Source organism: Rhinichthys klamathensis, unplaced genomic scaffold, assembly GCF_029890125.1.
Source record: "Rhinichthys klamathensis goyatoka isolate OS25496 unplaced genomic scaffold, OSU_Roscu_1.1 h1tg001620l_1, whole genome shotgun sequence".
NCBI classification, from domain to species: domain Eukaryota; kingdom Metazoa; phylum Chordata; class Actinopteri; order Cypriniformes; family Leuciscidae; genus Rhinichthys; species Rhinichthys klamathensis.
Window position 1 is genome coordinate 5849 of NW_026607479.1, and position 22384 is coordinate 28232.

A 22384-nucleotide genomic window follows, 5' to 3' on the forward strand; every position below is an offset into this window, starting at 1 on the left:
AGCAGACTAGCAGTCATTTAATAATATTCTTGTAGCAAGTGATTCTTACGTGTTAGTAATGGTAAGTGCTAGGTTTTTTTTGCACAATCATAATCTTTTTAGTGCATTTCTTTCATTTCAGGACAAGTTTGAATACGTAATAGGGGAATCAAAAACCCCCTCTTGTAAAAGATATCAGGAAGTGGCTTTATTTCTCTGCTCCTGCCATGGTTCCTCTATCTATGGAGTATCTGAGCAAAAACAGAAATGAAACGGGAAGGGGTTGAGGCTTTTATGTCTGAATAGACAGTCAGGTTTGATTAATGGAGTTCTTAAAGTGAAAATGTGAGTCGTTATCTGTGGAGGAGCTTTCTTGTCCTGTGTGTATGGAGATCTTCAAGTCTCCTGTTGTCCTGTCATGCAGTCATAGTTTCTGTAAAGAGTGTCTTCAACAGTTCTGGAGATCAAAGAAAACTCGCCCGTGTCCGGTCTGCAGGAGGAGATCCTCGAAAGCTGAACCTCCTAGTAATCTTGTGTTAAAAAACGTTTTGTGATGTGCATGGTGAGAAACTCAAACTCTTCTGTCTGGAGGACAATCAGTCAGTGTGTTTAGTGTGCAGAGATTCAGAGAAACATGCTCATCAACCAACTTTACTTCTCTTATAATAGCTTTGGATTGGCCATGACGTGGTGCACGTACACTTATCTAAAGTAACATTAAATTAAAACAGAGGTAAGACACACCCAGATTTAGGTTGGTCAACCAGCATTTTTGCTGCCCTAAATGGAAATTCACTTCTTGTGTTTGTGTTGGAGCCATTCTGTGTATTGGGATGGGTTGGCACTGTGTTCTGGCACAAGTCAACTTAAGACCAGGGTTCATTAACGCAGGTGTGGCGCACAGCGAGGTGCATGGTTTTTGACCGTGAGGCACGGCGTGTAATCATGGAGACTGACTTGAGTTAAGTTTAAGAAATGTTTTATTTGTCGTTATGTTAATAAATGGATTGGAATATCCGACTTAAGTTCAGACTTTTGAAAGTTTATTATTTGACCTTATTTAGTTATTTAAGCCACAAGGAAACAGCACGCCCGAAACACGCGTACAAAACAACTTAAATGTGCGCCTTTGCAAACCAAGTACACTTGAATTAGTGCCAAATATTAGTCATCACTAATGTGACGCAGTCTTGCGGTAACATACGAATCCATTTATTCTACTTGGGAAAACAATTTCAGAGTCAGTCAGAATAAAATCAAATGTAACAATTTATTATGTCAGGTAAATGTATCATGCCAATTTCATAATCAGTTGAACGATAACAAATACAAAACATCAAATGCTCTGGAATAAAGAGAAAAGATGCGAACCTGACATTAGTCAAGTCAAGTCATCCTCATTTACAGGTCCTTCTCAAAAAAATAGCATATTGTGATAAAGTTAATTATTTTCCATAATGTAATGATAAAAATTTAACTTTCATATATTTTAGATTCATTGCACACCAACTGAAATATTTCAGGTCTTTTATTGTTTTAATACTGATGATTTTGGCATACAGCTCATGAAAACCCCAAATTCCTGTCTCAAAAAATTAGCATATCATGAATAGGGTCTCTAAACGAGCTATTAACCTAATCATCTGAATCAACTAATTAACTCTAAACACCTGCAAAAGATTCCTGAGGCTTTTAAAAACTCCCAGCCTGTTTCATTACTCAAAACCGCAATCATGGGTAAGACTGCCGACCTGACTGCTGTCCAGAAGGCCATCATTGACACCCTCAAGCAAGAGGGTAAGACAGAAAGAAATTTCTGAACAAATAGGCTGTTCCCAGAGTGCTGTATCAAGGCACCTCAGTGGGAAGTCTGTGGGAAGGAAAAAATGTGGCAAAAAACGCTGCACAACGAGTAGTGATGGCCAAATGAAGCGTTTCGAAGCATTATTGCTTTCCGATACAATTGTGTCGAAAATGGTTCATTACTCGAAGCTTCATTCAGATAGAAATTGCAGCACCATCTCCTGGTGAAGTAAATGTAATGCAACAAAGCTGACAACCATAAAATGCCAGTAGGCTTATGTTAACGGCCCGTTTATGACGTGTTTACCGAGGCGATCAAAGCTGAAACAGTGTAGTGCTGTGAAACTCATTTATGTAGGTGAAGTTTCCAGACACTGATGAATTTCATGTGTTCACCTTGATAATAAAACATTAAGCATGATGTGTGTGTGTGTGTGTGTGTAATTATTTCTTTGCCACTCTCCTCAACAATAAACTCAATCCACTCTCCTCAACAATAAACTCAATCCACTCTCCTCAACAATAACACCAATCCAAACACCGACTACTACAACCCACGGTGTTGCCATGGTTTGGCTTCACTTTTATAAGAAATACAGCCGCCAGGTTTCAAACCTGTCAACACTGGATTGGGCTGTCAAAGCAGTCAGGTGGTTCACTACAGGAGTGAAGCAGTGGGTTTGCTTCAGACGTCATTTTCACATGACTAATGACGTAATGATACAAGCTCCGAAGCAGTGGTTCATTGCAAGGACCGTTCGAGTTTGAAGCAAGCTTCGGAGCGTCGGTGTCAGACGTAACATCACTAACAACGAGAAGAGGTGACCGGACCCTGAGGAAGATTGTGGAGAAGGACCGATTCCAGAGCTTGGGGGACCTGCGGAAGCAGTGGACTGAGTCTGGAGTAGAAACATCCAGAGCCACCGTGCACAGGCGTGTGCAGGAAATGGGCTACAGGTGCCGCCTTCCCCAGGTCAAGCCACTTCTGAACCAGAAACAGCGGCAGAAGCGCCTGACCTGGGCTACAGAGAAGCAGCACTAGACTGTTGCTCAGTTTTGCATGTCATTCGGAAATCAAGGTGCCAGAGTCTGGAGGAAGACTGGGGAGAAGGAAATGCCAAAATGCCTGAAGTCCAGTGTCAAGTACCCACAGTCAGTGATGGTCTGGGGTGCCATGTCAGCTGCTGGTGTTGGTCCGCTGTGTTTTATCAAGGGCAGGGTCAATGCAGCTAGCTATCAGGAGATTTTGGAGCACTTGATGCTTCCATCTGCTGAAAAGCTTTATGGAGATGAAGATTTCATTTTTCAGCACGACCTGGCACCTGCTCACAGTGCCAAAACTACTGGTAAATGGTTTACTGACCATGGTATTACTGTGCTCAATTGGCCTGCCAACTCTCCTGACCTGAACCCCATAGAGAATCTGTGGGATATTGTGAAGAGAAAGTTGAGAGACGCAAGACCCAACACTCTGGATGAGCTTAAGGCCGCTATCGAAGCATCCTGGGCCTCCATAACACCTCAGCAGTGCCACAGGCTGATTGCCTCCATGCCACGCCGCATTGAAGCAGTCATTTCTGCAAAAGGATGTCCGACCAAGTATTGACTATTGAGTGCATAACTGAACATAATTATTTGAAGGTTGACTTTTTTTTTTTGTATTAAAAACACTTCTTTTATTGGTCGGATGAAATATGCTAATTTTTTTAGACAGGAATTTTGGGTTTTCATGAGCTGTATGCCAAAATCATCAGTGTTAAAAAAATAAAAGACCTGAAATATTTCAGTTGGTGTGCAATGAATCTAAAATATATGAAAGTTTAATTTTTATCATTACATTATGGAAAATAATGAACTTTATCACAATTTGCTAATTTTTTGAGAAGGACCTGTATATAGCGCTTTTAACAATGGAGATTGTTTCAAAGCAGCTTTAGAGAGATAAACATACAATTTATGGTAACAGAGATTGTTTTGGCTTTATAGCGATTTTTTTAATAATGTTATTTCCAACTAAAGTTAGTTTTGATTGATTCACTTCCAGCAAAATGATCATTTGTTATTACATTAGGGGCCACTAAGACGACGGCGTTCCCTCTAAACAGACTTTAAACGCGAACCTGTGACCTGATGGCGTTCACATGCAAATTAAAAATTGATTCTATAGTTATATTCGTTTGAATATACAGGTCCTTCTCAAAAAATTTTCATATTGTGATAAAGTTCATTATTTTCCATAATGTAATGATAAAAATTAAACTTTCATATGTTTTAGATTCATTGCACACCAACTGAAATATTTCAGGTCTTTTATTGTTTTAATACTGATGATTTTGGCATACAGCTCATGAAAACCCCAAATTCCTGTCTCAAAAAATTAGCATATTTCATCCGACCAATAAAAGAAGTGTTTAAAAAAAAAAAAAAAAAAAGTCAACCTTCAAATAATTATGTTCAGTTATGCACTCAATAGTCAATACTTGGTCGGGAATCCTTTTGCAGAAATGACTGCTTCAATGCGGCGTGGCATGGAGGCAATCAGCCTGTGGCACTGCTGAGGTGTTATGGAGGCCCAGGATGCTTCGATAGCGGCCTTAAGCTCATCCAGAGTGCTGGGTCTTGCGTCTCTCAACTTTCTCTTCACAATATCCCACAGATTCTCTATGGGGTTCAGGTCAGGAGAGTTGGCAGGCCAATTGAGCACAGTAATACCATGGTCAGTAAACCATTTACCAGTGGTTTTGGCACTGTGAGCAGGTGCCAGGTCGTGCTGAAAAATGAAATCTTTATCTCCATAAAGCTTTTCTGCAGATGGAAGCATGAAGTGCTCCAAAATCTCCTGATAGCTAGCTGCATTGACCCTGCCCTTGATAAAACACAGTGCACCAACACCAGCAGCTGACATGGCACCCCAGACCATCACTGACTGTGGGTACTTGACACTGGACTTCAGGCATTTTGGCATTTCCTTCTCCCCAGTCTTCCTCCAGACTCTGGCACCTTGATTTCCGAATGACATGCAAAACTGAGCAACAGTCCAGTGCTGCTTCTCTGTAGCCCAGGTCAGGCGCTTCTGCCGCTGTTTCTGGTTCAGAAGTGGCTTGACCTGGGGAATGCGGCACCTGTAGCCCATTTCCTGCACACGCCTGTGCACGGTGGCTCTGGATGTTTCTACTCCAGACTCAGTCCACTGCTTCCGCAGGTCCCCCAAGGTCTGGAATCGGTCCTTGTCCACAATCTTCCTCAGGGTCCGGTCACCTCTTCTCATTGTGCAGCATTTTTTGCCACACTTTTTCCTTCCCACAGACTTCCCACTGAGGTGCCTTGATACAGCACTCTGGGAACAGCCTATTTGTTCAGAAATTTCTTTCTGTCTTACCCTCTTGCTTGAGGGTGTCAATGATGGCCTTCTGGACAGCAGTCAGGTCGGCAGTCTTACCCATGATTGCGGTTTTGAGTAATGAAACAGGCTGGGAGTTTTTAAAACCCTCAGGAATCTTTTGCAGGTGTTTAGAGTTAATTAGTTGATTCAGATGATTAGGTTAATAGCTCGTTTAGAGACCCTTTACATGATATGCTAATTTTTTGAGACAGGAATTTTTGCTTTTCATGAGCTGTATGCCAAAATCATCAGTATTAAAACAATAAAAGTCCTGAAATATTTCAGTTGGTGTGCAATGAATCTAAAATATATGAGAGTTTAATTTTTATCATTACATTATGGAAAATAATGAACTTTATCACAATATGCTAATTTTTTTAGAAGGACCTGTATGTGCGCAGGTTTGTAATTTCCCTACAAACCATGCCTAAACAAACTACTTGTCTTGCCTATACATTTGATATAGAATTTAGAAAATACATGATGCGGAGTGTCTTGCACACACTCCGCATCACAGGCTAATTTTGAGCTATACAAATCGCCCTGAGCCTCTCCTTGCATTTCTATACATAGACAAACTTCTTTAACATGGAAACATTTGCTAACAATGGGAATTTGCATTCAGAGTTGACATCTTTTGGGCAGGATGCCATTTGCCTGAAGACACACCCTCCTCTGTGTGCAAGTTATCTCTAAACTCTTAAGAACTTTTTTTTACCTTTTTTGGTTTACTTCTTTGGGAATGAGACATTTGTACCAGTCGCACTGAGGCATTTCAAATGATACCAAACATGTATAATACTGTATGATAATTGTTCATAATTAAACCATAGACTTTTGGGTGAATTCAGGTAAGGATGGGTGAAGGGAATGATGTGTAATTTGGGAGGTGATCAGCTCAAGTGTGATCTTGTCTTGAATGGGGATGGTAATATAGCAAGAAAGTTCAAAATGTTACTTTCCTTTGTTTTCTCAGACAATAGCCCTCTCTTCCAGTTCTTCCAGTTTCTCCAGTCTTACAGCAACATCCATCATGTTGTTATTGTCCCGTGACCCATTCATAAATCTCGTGGCCTCATGGGATAGTAATGTGTCCATCGTATACACATTTCAGAATATCGGCGATAGTAGTAGGTCATCCGGGTACTTTTTGCCTATTTGAGTACTGTGGACATGCTTCTTTTGTCACATACTATTTTTCTCCTACTATATAGTAGGGAAGTGTGCGATTGACTCGCTCTCTCTGTCAAAATCGAGGGATCGAGGACCTGTGGAAAAAACTTCCCTCGTCTACTTGACGAAGTTGAACGCACTTCAAAAGGGCAGCAGGAAGAAGTTCACAAGTGTAAAAACAAGTGTTCACAAGTGTTCTTTTCCAGAACTTTAAGGCCACAATGGAAAGGTAAGTGTTCTGCCTCCTGTCGCTCTTCTCTGCTTGTGAACCCAAACCCATTGCAGAGTGCCCAGAGCCCACATCAGGATCCACAGATGAGTTCTGGAGCTCTGATTAATGTGGCAAATCACTTGGGAAATTGGAGTCTGGCTGAAGATGCGAGATGATGTCCAAAATGGCGAGTCTTTAAAATATCTTCTGGTGTTTATGACAGAGTAAATATGGGATGTGTGAACATCTATCTTGATTGTTTTGTCTCAACAGCTCCTGTGAATCTGGACCCCGACACTGCACATCCCGAACTCAACCTGTCTAATGATCTGACCAGTCTGACATGGACCATGAACACTCGACCATTTCCTGCTAATCCAGAGAGATTTGACATCTATCCTAGCCTGGGAAAACCCAGACAACTTCCGGCAAATTTAGATTTGCTCTGAAAGTTAGTCTGGCAAAGAGCTCATTCAAGCCAGAGACAATTTATATACAACTATATAGGGAAAACCCGTAACGCCAAAGATGGTGGTTGTATGCACATGCCCCGCCCCTCCCACTGAAAAACCAATCGTCTGCTTTTAACAGTCAAGCCGGGAAACATGTAAGCCTATCGTGACGTCTGGTTCCACTGACGCATGCGCACAGTTGAGGTTTGCGACAGCAGAGACGAGAACCCTTGCGCATGCGTAGTAAAGTATAACCTGTGGGGAAAAAGGCCTTTTAAACCTTATTTTGGGGCAAAGTCATCAAACTTTTTCAGCGATTTTTATCATATTTTACTGCTGTTTCTATACAAGCAATTTTTATGTCCTGGTGACCAGTGAAAGTGCAGTTCTGACTCTCTGCCCATTCATTTAGATAGGAGCCTGGTCTTGTTAGTCCGAAACATATATCCATAATAAAGGCTAGATGTCTCGTCCGCGCTGCTGGCCAATGGAGGTCGACGTCAGCACCTGGCGGCCATCTTGTCACAGGCAGCTCGCTCACTCGTAACATTGTTTTAATGGTGCATGTACTTTTTAAATAACCATAACTTGCTCAATTTTCTACCGATTTTAAAACGGTTTGGTTTGTTATAAACGTCAGAGATGTAGTTATGACACTGCACACTTATGAAAAATAAGTGTACAAATAAATAATCAACCAAAATTATCTAGCCACGTTAATAACGTTTGTAAGAAACCAAACCGTTTGAAAATCCGCCAAGATTTCAGCAAGATAAGAGTATTTGTGTTCTCACCATACATTAGTACCACATAGCCCGCCAGAAAGCTAGCCTGTGACAAGATGGCCGCCGGTGATGACGATAGAGACTCCGCCGTAAGACATCTAGCCTTTATTATGGATATCTATGGTCCGAAATAGCTGCCCGGAGGCGTTGCCAAGATGGCGGCCGAGGGGCATGACTTGCCTAAAAGGACTTTGTTCAAGCCCATTTCCAATCCGTCGAAATCGCGGCACCAATCAGAAGCGTTGGGGCGGGCTTTATACGATGGCGCTGGGATTTTGAAGCAGATTTTGTAGCCTTACAAAGATGGATGCCGCCGTCGAACATCACTCGTTCGAATCAGCTGTCGCGTCTGTTTTAAGCGATTTGAACGATTTCCTTTTTGTTAAAAAGCGAGCAAAGATCAACACTCGGAGATGTTTCTCCGCCGCTCTGCATACATCATCTCCTTCATCGCTCTGATTGGGTTTTAGGTCTATCCGCGACGTCCGTTGGTGACGCCCCTCTGGAAATGATTTGTCTATGACGCTTTGCCAGACCATAACTCACTGAGAATGGTCTGGTTTTAACCAGGCTACATCTATCCATGTGTCCTGGAGGCTTTAACTCAGGATCACACTGCTGGGATGTGGAGGTTGGGGGTAATACACAATGGACTCTTGGAATTACAACAGCATCCAACCAAAGAAAGGGATTTACTTTCTTTGACAAAGATGTCTGGTGTGTGTGGTACAAAAATAAAGAATATTTCTCACATTACCTAGAGCAAGCCTACACTCCCTCCCTTTAGTGCTAAAGAGAGACTTCAGAGTGTGGGAGTTCTGCTGGACTGGGATCGAGGAAAAGTGCCATTTTCTGATCCTCTAACTGACACTCATCTGTGCTCATTCACAACAACCTTCCTTTACTGAGAGAATCTTTCCATTCTTCTCATTTCTGGTCTGAGGATTCTACCAGTGAAAATATTTGTAACAGCCAAGCACAGTTATACTGTATATGATCTCCTGTCAATTCAAGTTTACCTAAAAATGTCTACAAAATTCACAGGTCATTAATTTTCAATCATTTAAAATTATGTAGCCTACATTAAAAAGTGCTTAATAAAGACTTGGATGTTTTTTTGTCATTAATTTAAGAGTTCAAACAAGAACATTTCTTCTTCATAAGAACAATTTTTATTATATTATATGTTTATATTATAATAAATATCTTATATTATAATATATCAAAGTGACTTTTAATTCAGAGCTTGAAACATATTCATCTTTGAAGAGTTGTATTAAAGTCTCCTTTTCTGAATTATTTATTACATTTTTAAATAACTTACCCTCATGCCCTATTCACTTAACAGCCCTTAATTGTTCGTTCGTGGACAAATGTGGGCACAGAGGTCTCTCAATTTTTTATTTATTATAAATGTTATATCACTGTCTTCGATAAAATTTATACTATCCATTTATGGTGTGGTTTTTTTTTTGGGGGGGGGGGGTATTTTTGAATTTATTTACCTCTAAAAGTACCACATTTGCTATGTAAATTATGCTTATTTTTATGTTATATTTAATATTTCTTTAACTACATTAAAAATGCCATTTGACAAAAGTCCAAGAGTTAAAACCTAAAGATGAAGTGTCTTTGCTGGCATCTGGTGTCTTATATTGGTATTAAATTAAGAATTAAATCAATACAGTAATATCAATAGACACTATAGCTAATAGTACTCAATGGCTGCATATAGGCTGAACTCTATGAACCACTGTATAAAATGAATTTGACCTCTTAAGTTTTTGACTATCACAAGTTAAAATTGTAATTAAAATATATATATATATATATCTTTGTTAGGTGAGACTATACAAAGATGCCAAAATATGCTTAGATAAAAGTAGTAGGTCATTTAGAGAGTCTGATGAGCCAGGTGGATGATTGGATCATACCAAAAAACATGGTCAGACATTGGCTCATTCAATTCTTTGTTTTTGTATGTGTGAGTGAATTTTTATTTTAAAAAAAACAAACAAAAAAAAACCCCAGCTCTGTCATAGGCTCATTGAATGCATTGTTTGTGTGTGTGTGTGTGTGTTGTGTGTGTGTGTGTGTGTGTGTGTGTGTGTGTGTGTGTGTGTGTGTGTGTGTGTGTGTGTGTGTGTGTGTGTGTGTGTGTGTGTGTGTGTGTGTGTGTGTGTGTGTGTGTGTGTGTGTGTGTGTGTGTGTGTGTGTGCATGAGTGAGAGTTTTTGCCATGTTGAGAATGTTGTACAGGATCAGCCCTTCGTTTGTGTGTATGTTAGATATAGCCTACATTGTATTGTATTGGATTTTTTTTCTTTTTTTTCACAAAAAAACAACAAGAATGCTCTGAAATTCATCCCATTCATTCCTATGGGTGCCAATTTTTGTCCATGTATTTTTCTTTTTTGAAGTAATCCCAATCAAATTTCAAGCAATCTGAAGTGTGTCAGCTGAAGGAAATAATAAATTATTGTCGGCTTTAATATATCGGCCAAGTTTTCTTATCGGGCCGATGACGATAACATTAAAAATGAACACAACTTATCAGCTGATATGTCGACAGATATACTGATATGGTGCCCGATATATCGTGCATCCCTGTGTATAGGCTATTTATTATTTTAATCATTTTAATCAAATTATTTATGGATTTATTTAGTTCAATAACATTTTATTACAATCTTATTATTTATGTATGTTTGCATTTTTACGCTGTTTCTCCTCTAAACTTTTGAAAACCCCTGGACCAGAAATACAGTACGGAACGTTCATCCACATACAGTTTCTACACGGGTCCTATTGTTGTAACACGGACGACAGAAAGTTCCATCAGCATGGTTGTCTCATGGTATAGTTGTGGATCGTTCTTATAGTCATATTTGCGTTTAACGCTTTTAAGTTAATATATTCTCAAATAGTATATATATTTTCCATATATGTTTACTATTGTCCGCGCTAAAATGCATGTCGCATATCTGCGTTAATGATAGAAAGCTACGAAATAACATGTGAACAGACAGTGATATTTATTAGAGCCAGTGCGTGCTCATTATAATAACAGAAAAGCTGAACGACACCCTAGTGTTTTATCACTCAGGTTACCTAGATCAAACCTAACGATGTCTAAAGTTAAGCCGAATAAACATGCTGCTAGTGTTCAGACTAATGGTCAAGCAAAGCATACTAAGAAGAAAAAGAAACCTGATAAGAAAAAGACGTTCTTCTACCACACGAAACCGGTTGTAAATAAGGAAAAAACAAAACCAAAAACTGTGAAGCCAAACATTATGCCCCCAACAGAAGTTCAAGAATATTCCTGCAACTGGAAGAACTTATTGCAGGTAAGGGTAATTTTTTTTACCATGGTACAAGTACATTGAATTCCTGTACGACAATATGCTCGAGCAATTCTGAATGAGAACTGCATCTTATGTCTGTTTTTACCATGTCTGTGTGTGTGTGTGTGTGTGTAGACTCTCGCTCCAAATCCTGAAAAGAAGGATGAAGGCACAAAACAGACGAAAGATGCAAGTGTTAAAGGAAATCAGCTTCAGAAGACGCAGTCAGTTTCCAAAGACTCTCGTAAACCGGATAAACTCTTCAAAAAACCCTCACAGACTGTCAAACCGGCCTCTGAGAGTTCTGGAAGAGCAGAGAAAGATGGAGATCAACAGAATGGAAAAGACCCTGCTGGACACAAACAATTTAAAGCAGAGAAGAGGAAAACAAAGGATGAAAAAGAGAAACAATCGAGCAAAAAGAAGAAAGTCGAGGAGGTGGAAAAGAAACCTACCGCAGAGTATGGCTAGATTTTTTGTATTGCCTTTTCCCCTTTCACACATTTTAGCAATCATCATGAATTAGGTTTCATTTGAAAGCTTAAACACTCAAAATTCATCCTGTGAAAACACTTTTGAAATTGAACATTGCGCCACCATGGAAACTGGGATTCCCCAGTGGGTGGTGTCATGTTTCACATTTTACAAAATATACTGCACTATTTTTTAATCAAATCTTTTTCTAATCTTGGCAAAATGCATCATTGGAAAGCTCTAAGAGTCAATGATTCCATATTCAGCCACTGTGATAGAAGTAATATTGTGACACTGACAGATATGTATTCATTTATGACAGGAGAAAATCAGTGGAATGTGGCTATTATTGGTAGAGGACCTCAACAAAATCTCATAAGAACCATAATCTTTGTGATATCAAATTTAAAATTGGAACACAACCTTAAGACGCGTGGCTTTGATTTTATAACAAATTTAGAGTCCAAATTGTTTGTGAAATATATATTTTGTATAAAATATAGATGTTTAGTACAGTACATTTGTTAAACCTCTATGCTTTCAAAATGTCTTCTTAAAAAAAAACACCCAACCTTAAAGGGTTAGTTCACACAAAAAATGAAAATTATCCCATATTTACTCACCCTGAAGCCATCCTAGGTGTATATGACTTTCTTCTTTCTGCCAAACACAAGCAGAGTTATATTAAACATGTCCTGGCTCTTTCAAACTTTATAATGGGAGTGAATAGAGCCTGAGCCTTTTTGATACGTCGGGTCAGAGGTCACTCTTCGGTCGGAATCCAGTGATTATAGTTTATAAAGTTATAAATATGGATATTTTTCTTACAAAAACGTATCACATTGCTTCAGAATGCCTTAATGAAGTCGTATGGATTACTTTTATGATGGATGGATGCACTTTTTTGACTTTCAAAAGTTGATAGCATTCACTCCCATTATAAAACTTGGATAAGCCAGGATATTTTTTAGATATAACTCCGATTGCATTCGTCTGAAAGAAGAAAGTCATATACACCTAGGATGGCTTGATGATGAGTAAATTATGTGATCATTTTAATTTTTGGGTGAACTAACCCTTTAAGGCTGGTCTTTTTTTTTTTTTTTTAAGACATTTTGAAAGCATAGACGTTTAGCAAATGTACTGTACTAAACACAAAACATCTATTTTACAAAACAATTTCGGTTCTAAAAAAAATGATTTCTGTATTCCAAAGCATTCATGAATTACAACCATTTAAGTTCAGTGCATTTTCATGTCTATGCAGAAAAAGGGGTTAATGCTGCTTCATTTTTCAAGTGACGGTCCTCTTTTATCACTCTGTTTCCTCTCAGGTCTGATATCTGGTTTGATGACGTGGACCCTGATGACATCGAGTCCGCCGTGGGGGCGGAGGCCGCAGACATCGTGCGAAAGCGGAACGGGATTCTGAAGTGCAGTGCAAAAACCACAGAGGAATCGCTGGTGAAAGAGCATGCGTTTGAGGGGTGAGCGAACGCCTGTCAGTGTGATTCCCGGCGGCAGGAAGTGATGTAAACTAACCGCTGTTGTTGTGATTTCAGGTTGACCCGCGCTGTTGCTATGGACTGTGAGATGGTGGGGGTCGGATGTGACGGGGAGGACAGCATTCTAGCACGCGTCTCGATCGTCAACCACTTTGGGAAGTGCATCTACGATAAATACGTCAAACCCACGGAAAAGGTTACGGACTACCGGACGGCCGTTAGCGGTATCAGGCGGGCGGACATTGAAAACGGTCAGGACCCCTCATAATAGAAATAACTGCATGGATTTTCTCTATTGCATTTGAAAAATACTATCCGTTTGGTTGAATGGCTGTTTGTATGGGATAAGAATGGATTAAGAAACGAAAAAAGTACTTCTCGAAATTTTGAGGTAACATTTCGCAATTGTGACTTTCTCAGAATTGCGAGTTTGTAACAGTTCTGACTATTTCTTAATTCTGAATTTATATATCGCACTTTTGAGCTAACATTTCACAATTTTGACTTTTTTCTCAATTGCAAGAGTGTAACGCAGTTCTGGTGGTGTTTCTTGTGATTTTGAAATTAAATCTCTCAATTTTGTTATAAAATCTCACAATTTTGACTTTTTTCTTTAGAATTGCAAGTTTACAACAGTTCTGACTCTCAACTCTGAATTTATATATCACAATTTTGTGTTAAATCTCACAATTCTGACTTTTCTCAGAATTGCAAGTTTATGTGGTATTTCTCGCAGTTCGTGAAAGTTTATATCTAAAAGTTTTGTGTAAAAATCTCAGAATTCTGAATTGAAATCACATAATTCTGACTGTATTACTCATAATTCCAAGTTTATATTTTTTTTCCCTCAGAAATTCTGAGTTTACATTAAAAATTCTTAATGTTTCATGAACTAAAAGCATTTTGTGATCCAGACAGACCAGGGTGTCCGCGGGGTTTTAAAAAGTATTAAAAAGTGATAAATCAAAATTGTCAAATATAAGGCCATTAAAAGTGTTAAATGTGGTCTCAGAGGTATTATTTTTTCCAAGTTAGGTATTATTTTTTCAGACTATCAGGTGTCCAGGGCTTAATAATCCGGTACCGTGCCAGATCTCCGGCGTTCGGCCGTGAGGACAAAAAGAAAAAGGGGAACTTGCATGCGGTTTAATATTTTCGAGTCAATTGATTTCACCTACCAATCATATGAGAGGAACGCAGCTCTAACTAACGTTACAAGCCTATCAGAAGCAGAGCAGGGCGGGTCCTGGCAACACACTGTGATTGAGATCCATACGTCACATTAGCGTCGTCGGTGAAAGCATGGAGCGCAAGTTCATGAAGCCTGGGGATGATGTCCTACCCATGGGCGTAATTTCCTATGCGGACAAGGGGGACACTTTCAAATTCGTTTTTTGTGATTTTTAACCGCACGCCGTCATTGCCACGGAGGAGCAGGACCGAGCCTGTGTAAAATAGCTCACTGAAAGTTCTAATGAGCAGGTATACCGGTTGCGACCATAGACTGTAAAAAAAAATAGATTGCGACACAGTCAGTGATGAAACGCCAGAAACAACAACAGGTGACGAATGTCATCATGGATGAAAAGAAAGAAAGGAGATGTGAGTTGCTTGATTCAGGAAATTAGCTCAGGTCAGGATAATTTCAGACTGTTAGCTAAATATTTAATGTAGAACATTACTGTGTAGTGACTAAAAAAACATTCGGTGTAACGTTAGGCCTACGTTACCATGAAAACGAGTCCACTTCAAACCGCAATATTTTCTGTCAGTAGGCTAATGTATGACAAGTGCTGACAGCAACGTTAACTCATGCGATTCATTTTTGTCCAGCTTTGCAATTAACGCAGGAATGCACCCGTTCTTTCTGTCATCCTTTAGCTAGGATTATGATCACGCTCTTATTCACGCAAATGCTTTAATGCGCGACAGTGACAATACGCGCTGTCAGTGAATGTCCTCCTGACACACGACGCACAGAAAGACGCGCGCCAGTATCGAGTTCTCTTTCGCGCTTGAACGAACAATAACACACACACATTTATGCCAAAATGTCCGTTTTGTCGAGTATCCTCACAAGAACCGTGCTAAATGAGTTAAATAAAATCTTAAATGGAAGTAAATAGTAGTGAGAGAATGTGATGCGTGAGATCCTGTCAGCAGCGGCAGATCTTAAAGTGACAGGAGCCATTAATTCTGTCTGTCAGTAAAGTTAACCTAAAGAACAGAGAAAATTACTCGCTGCTCTTGACTAAAGAACGCTTGTAGCTTTGATAAGGATTAATCTATATTTCATTTATAATTTATGCAGTGCGGACTGTTTTATAACCATATTCAATTTCTGTATGGCACAGGTAAATATGACATGTATTATGGGTTTAAGAGAGGATTGTTTTAAGTTCACTTAAATTATAAGTTTTTATATTTTTTGAAGCCTAATAAATGTTTAAAATTTGGGGGGAAATCATTTTCATCGAGACATCAGTAGCTATAATATTAGTAATACTGACATCAGTCTCTAAATCTATTATTTTTTGTATGTTATATATGTCAAAATCTGTGTAAATAATAGAAAGGTCGCTGATTAACACTTGCAATTCAGTGTCGTGATGGTTTAAAAAAAAAAATCTGAAGGTAGTAAAAAAGGTATTAAAAAGTAGTAAATTTAACTTAAGGATTGCTGTATATACCCTGCAGACCCTTTATTTGTGTTTTGATTGTTCTTTACGTGATTGACAGGTGAGGACATCAAGACAGTCCAGGAGGAAGTGGCTCAGATTCTGGAAGGAAGAATTTTAGTGGGACACGCCATTCACAATGACTTAAAGGTACAGTACACACAACAGAAAGGCTGCTGTCATGCTCATATCATTCCTGCATGCTTTTGCTGAAATGTTTGACAAGCTCTAAAAAAGCACCATAAAACTAGTCCATATGACTTGCTATATGGACCATTCTACAGAATTTTCTTTATTTTTTGACAAATTTTTTATGTATGCAAATTATATAATATCCAAGGTACACATTTCTAGTAATTGTGCAGTTAATTATCATATTGTATTTTCAGAAAGTTGGTTCGGAAAAGCCCCTCCCAATTATAAGTACCCAATAAATGATGATTTTATACATATTTAGCTTACTGACATTTTAAATATTATTGTGGGATTCAATAGATAATAGAAGGATCTTTGTAAACATCGAAAATTTGAATACTCAAATTCTTTTTAAATGTGTTTTTTGTTTATGGGACAGCAGTTCTGTAGAATGGCCCATATAACAGCATATTGGATTGAAATGGCATGAGGGTGAATAAATAATGATATTTTTTGTCTTGTTTATAGATTTTGTTGTTGGGTCATCCCAAGAAAATGATCAGAGACACACAGAAATACAAACCATTTAGGCAGAAAGTAAAGGTATGAATCTTAAATTAATATATATATATATATATATATACTATGTTAAGTGCAATTACTGACTTCAAGTTATGTTCATGTTTACTGTCTCCCCTCTTGTCCTCTTCCTCAGTCCGGATGTCCTGCATTGCGGGTTTTATGCAAAGAGATTCTCAATGTTCAAGTCCAGCAGGGCGAACACTCATCCGTAAGTCTCCAATGAAAACACTCTTCTCCGTTATTTCAAATTACTTGACTCGACCGTTTCACATATATAATTTAAGTTATAAGGAGTTTAGGCCGTCACAAGCACTAGCGTTAAAGAAGTCTGTTCTGCTTATCAAGCCTGCTGTGTTTATTTTTATCAAAAAAACAGTAATAATCTCAAATAACTGAATATTTTTTATAATGTAATTTATTCCTGTAGTCTAAGCTGTATTTTCAGCATCATTCCTCCAGTCTTCAGTGTCACATGATCCTTCAGAAATCATTGTATTGATTTGCTGCTCAAGAAACATTTCTGATTATTATCAATGTTGAAAATAGTTGTGCTGCTTAATTTTTTTGAAATAGAAATCTTTTGTAACATTATAAATGCCTTTACTGTCACTTTTGATCAGTTTATCAGTGAATAAACGTATTCACAAAAATCTTACCGACCTCAAAACTTTTCATCAGTTACTGTCAGCCAAAATCCCCTAAGATTATTTGCAGTTGGTTGCAAACCCCCGTATAATTATTACAAAGTGTTTTGTGATCGTAAGGTACACCTGGTGGTTTGATTGTGTTGTTGAACCCTGCTGTGTGTGTGTGTCCTGTTGGCTGAACTCGCAGGTTCAGGACGCTCAGGCCACCATGAGGTTGTACACTATGGTGAAGAAGCAGTGGGAGGCGGAGCTTAAAGCCGTGCGGGCGGGAAAATATAAGAAGAGTCCACGAAAACCCAAAGCTCCTAAAGACCACAGCAAATTAACTCAGATCCGCCAATAAAAACTCTTCTCTGTCGTCGCAAATCTCAACAGACTGAAGCGGTACATCGATCGGTGACATGGATTGTTCTGGAGTTACACAATCTCGTCAGTTATGTAATGATGAACTATTTAATTAACTGTCTCTCTACTGTTCAACTGTTTCTTGATTTCAAGTTTGAACTCCTTATTTGAGGAATCAGACAGTCAAACCGTTCAGATTTTCAGGTTATAAGTGTGACTGTACTATCAAGCCCTTTTTATGCCAAGTTATGTAGTTTTTCATCCTGTATAAAATTTCAGTTTTCAGTTTGAGCTCCTATTAAAGTCCTGCAACTGGATGTGTTGTGCTGATGTATTCTGGGAAATCACGTGCTGGGGTGTTCAAAGAGTCAGTTTTACTTTGAAAACATTGTTGAATACATCTATAATAATGACCTTAAACTTGCTGATTGGTAGTCTTACAAGTAATCATTACACTGGTGGTCAAAAGTTTGCAATGTGTCTCTTTATGTTTTGAAAGAAGTGAAAAATACAGGAAAAAACAGTAACATTGTGTAATATTACAATTTAATAGAACTGTTTTCTATTTGAATGTTCCTGTGATCAAAGCTGGATTTCCAGCATCATTACTCCAGTCTTCCGTGTCACATGATCCTTCAGAAATCATTCTAATATGCTGATTTGATGCTCAATTATTATTGTTACCAATTTTGTTGCTTGATTTTTATGGTAGTGTATCATGAATTCCACAAAAATGTTACCACTGTTGGGGAAGGTTACTTTTAAAAGTAATGCATTACAATATTGGGTTACTGCCTAAAAAAGTAACTAATTGTGTTACTTAGCACAATTGTTATTTTCCACAAAAAAAAGTAACTTTCAAAACATTACTTTTGTGTTACTTTTTTTCACCTGGGCTTATTAAAAAGTTAATAAGCTGGAAACCCCCCAAAATTCATTTTGAGGAATACTGAATCTGTTTTTGAGCAAGTGAGATAAGTAAAAACATGTTTAGTCTAGAACTGTGAATACCCATCATGTTCACACACACAACGCCTCTGCACTTACGATTTCTTTCAACATTACGACAGGAGAGCTGTCAGTCAATACATGGGAAAACAAAGTAACTTGTGTTACTTATTTGAAAAAGTCATGCAGATATTTTGTTGTAAATTTAAAAGTAATGCGTTACTTGAAAAAAGTAATCGATTACGTAACTCACATTACTTGTAATTTGTTACCCTGAACACTGGATATTAAGCAGCACAACTGTTTTTAACATTGATAATATGATGAGCAATAAATCAGAAATTCATTTTTCATCAAATAAATGCAGCCTTGTTGAGCACAAGATGCCTCTTAATTATAAAAAAAAAAAATCACCCGCCAATTTTTTCACCCCCCAGTGTAAATCGTAATAGCTAAATTATACTTTAGATCTGGGAAGTTAGAAACTCTTACATTAAAACAACAAGAAAAGGAGGAGGTCAAAGACAGATGCCTTTATTTAGTTCATGAGGAAAACAGAAAAACAGTCTCAATCTCAGACCTTTTTGTACACATCATTGCAAAGTCAATTAGTTACATATCACTGATCCAAAACTAATACACATAGGGACAAGATCACCGCTAGACAGCTAATAACAAATATTCAAGTTTAGGTTGTGCGGAACAAAGTTTGGTGTTTCAAAATATCTTCCCTTTTTTCAATCAATAGCTACTGTGTTTGTCAGGCCATACAGAAGCGTTTAGTTATGGATATTGTGATTATTGAGATCCCAAGACTAGAAAAGTATACTTTCAATATCATAGTGACTCTACACTCTACAGATATAGTCCTCTACAGATGGACTCAGGCTATTGGAGGGATTGTACACCAATGTTAGTGATAAATAATGGTGTGTTCAAGTCCTGCCGGGAAGTTCGTACGAGTTGGGAAGTCGTATTCGCGACGTCACGTGCGTATAATTCACTTTCGTCGGAGTAAGATGGCGGTGTTCCTTCTCTTAACTAACAACACAAAAACACAGCAAGGTTTTTAACTCTACTTCAGGAAAATTAAGAACAAAATGTGCATCAGGTGTGTTTTGCTTTTATTATTTACTTTATCGTTACATATGAATGTCATATTACAGTGCTATCATTGTGTGCAGGCAATTAGCTTATTTTGTTGTAAATAAAAAAGCCTGACAATCTTGCTTCTAAAAACCTTTAAGTATTGAGATATTCCACTCGTATTTACAAGTTTGTGGTGGCGTTCATGTGCCTTCAACTCATAAATACGATCTTTCCGACATCACTTGAAGTTCATTCTTTCAATTTATCTAGGTAGACATGAGATTCAAGCTGGTTTGTGTGCTGGTGGAGATTTAACTATATAACAAGTCTCAGTAGTATTATTGGAAATCATTTTACTTGCTAAACATACAGTTCATGCAAAGTTTTGCCTTTTAAAAATTGAAACTTGAAAAATTTAAAGCATTTCAAGGAAGCATAAGACCGATTATAAGGATGAATCTCACGAACACACTCAGGTCACAATTTACCGCAAAATCAAAAGGAAAAAAAGATTTATTTTGCATTAATGAAATAAATTTTTTCTGCAATTGCGACCATAATTGAGCAAATTCTCATTACATATAACTAATCCCTGTTGTTCTTAATGCAATTCCAAATTTTATAAATGTATTTTAAATAAACAATGTGCTTAAAAAGTTACACTATGTAACTTTTTTTGTTCAAAAGTAACAAAATTGAAATAAAGAGAAATCAATACATTTTTCAGATTTCTGAGGAAATTTTGAGATATAAACTCGCAATTGAGAGAAAAAAAAAAGTCAGAATTGTCGCAATTCCCTTTTTTTATTCCCTGGTGGAAACAAGCCTCCTTAAGTAACAGCGTGAACACTAAGGTCAGGACAGGACAGAATGACCTCTGACCTCCACACTATAGTTCTTTTGTAACTTTGGCTTTCCTACCAGTGGTCAGTGTTGAGACTGGCTCAGATAGATAAGCAAACAACACGTCATCACAGCATCAACAAACTGAATCGTTTCTTATTCCGGAAAAGAAGCCCTTCTTCAGTGCAGCAACAGACAGATGGCTTTAGAAGACTGAAGACAGAACGTAAAGACACGCATCTCATCATTCAGAGTTACACTCACACAAGCTTTTAAAGGAAACAAGCAGAAAGCGCAGATCAGACACTCTTTCACCAAATATGAAATAAAGACAGTGACAGTGAGCTTTTAGAGCAGCGCGTGTAGAAAAATTACATTCCACCATTTCTTACAAACAGCAAACATGCTGCAGCAAAGGATTCTGGGTAAAGGCCAGTTAGCAGAGGCACACAATACACACAAATACGCTAGTTTCTATCCCTGCAGTGGCCTTAGACACACCTGCAATCGCTGAAACACATTAGGACCATGCTTACTTACACATTAAAATACAAGTTTGTTTGCTCTTTTAAGGATCAGGGGCCATTCACACAGAACGCGTTTTTGCGGTTGAAAACTCAAAACGCAGGCTAGTGAAGTGGGGGGAAACACGTACTGCGTTCGAAAACTTAGGCAGCTGACTTGTTGCCTCGCTGCCTTACAGGTGTTGACTTTGCAGGTAGTGTTTGCGCACAAAGATACCTCACGAAACTGATTTCGGACAGACTTCTGAGGCGGTGTTACGGTTTAATGATCTACAGCAAAATACAGAGTTTCAAAGATACATAAACAAATGTTTAATGACTATAATAGTAATTTCTCACGAGAAATGACATCAAAAGTGATTGACCAAAGTTTAAAACGTACATTTACACACAAACTGACCACCAACTTCTAGACGCCATCTTTATCTTTTAGCTCAGCTGTCACAGAGTGGATTGTGGGATATCAAAGGCAGCGAAGGATACATCTATGCTGCCTTAAAGAGCAACATGCAGGTTGGACACCCCTATATAGCATAGTGTATGTTGATGATAAAACAACTAGATTTTCTGAACTGGAGTAATATATATTTAGCCATTAATGATATTTTGAGATAAATTGTGATAAATTAACTTCCGCGTCTATAAAGCACTAACCGGAAGTGACGATGGGCGAGGGAGTCTGGTCAAGTTCAAGCTCAGGTTACAATGGATGTGAATGAAGAAACCGAGTTCTCCGATGTTGACGAGCATGCCTATGGCCCACAGGTAGGGATGGGGGCGATCCGATCCAGTGTCGGTATCGGGACAGATACCAGTGTAATTCATGTAACGGATTTTCCCGATCCAACCTGCGGAGATATCCGATATCCTGCTGAAATGACTCCAAAAGTGATTCCCGCCGGCCAGTCTGCTAGCTGGCTGCAAGCTGTGGAATGGATTTCCTGAACGGAGGCGCGGCTCAATGAGACACAGAGACCCCCCCCCCCTCAGGAAATCCATTCCGCAGTTTGCAGCCAGCAAGCAGGACAGCATTGAGCTGTGTGTAAATACTTCACACTGGAAACACCGCAGAGCAAGACAGCAAAATGCAATGTTTGCAAATCCGTATTAATTAAACCATCTGTCTGTGATGCAAAAAATCTCCATGTCTATAATTCTCCGGAGTGAAATGTGCGTTACAAACGACCGAGTGTGTGGTGATAGACGCGGCAGTGAAGTCTGCTCTCTTCACCTGCACAAAACGCACCCAAGAACGAAAAGCCTTGTTTTTCCTAGAAGGAAAATGATGGACACGATGTCCTGACAGGCTGGAATTCGTGCAACCAGCACAAACACAACAATTTACCATTATGGCATCTCTAAAACTCGATCTAAAACTTTCTCTGTCTCTCACTACCGCTCTAACTACAGCTGACCGCGAGCTCTTGTTTGCCTCGGGCTACGTCATATGACGCGTTGCTAGCGGGAAAGGCGTATTCCAGAG

General features: G+C 38.6%; 1 protein-coding gene across 1 annotated transcript; it reads left to right on the plus strand.

Annotated features, from left to right (window-relative positions):
• Positions 1-10647: 10647 nt before the first annotated feature.
• On the plus strand, positions 10648-17814 carry rexo4 (REX4 homolog, 3'-5' exonuclease). The gene is made up of 8 exons (XM_056245153.1): positions 10648-11134; positions 11267-11592; positions 12940-13092; positions 13168-13361; positions 15850-15938; positions 16452-16526; positions 16639-16713; positions 17340-17814. Exons 1-8 carry the CDS (start codon positions 10913-10915, stop codon positions 17493-17495), a joined length of 1290 nt encoding a protein of 429 aa, XP_056101128.1. The 5' UTR covers positions 10648-10912; the 3' UTR covers positions 17496-17814.
• The last annotated feature ends 4570 nt before the right edge of the window (positions 17815-22384 follow it).

What these genes read in the sequence shown, in the direction of transcription:
- rexo4 (XM_056245153.1), top strand. Translation starts at nt 10,913, where the DNA reads ATGTCTAAAGTTAAGCCGAATAAACATGCTGCTAGTGTTCAGACTAAT. An exon ending in GAAAAGAAACCTACCGCAGA is followed by an intron (nt 11,593 to 12,939) that starts GTATGGCTAGAT and finishes GTTTCCTCTCAG; the next exon opens with GTCTGATATCTGGTTTGATG. An exon ending in CATTTAGGCAGAAAGTAAAG is followed by an intron (nt 16,527 to 16,638) that starts GTATGAATCTTA and finishes CCTCTTCCTCAG; the next exon opens with TCCGGATGTCCTGCATTGCG.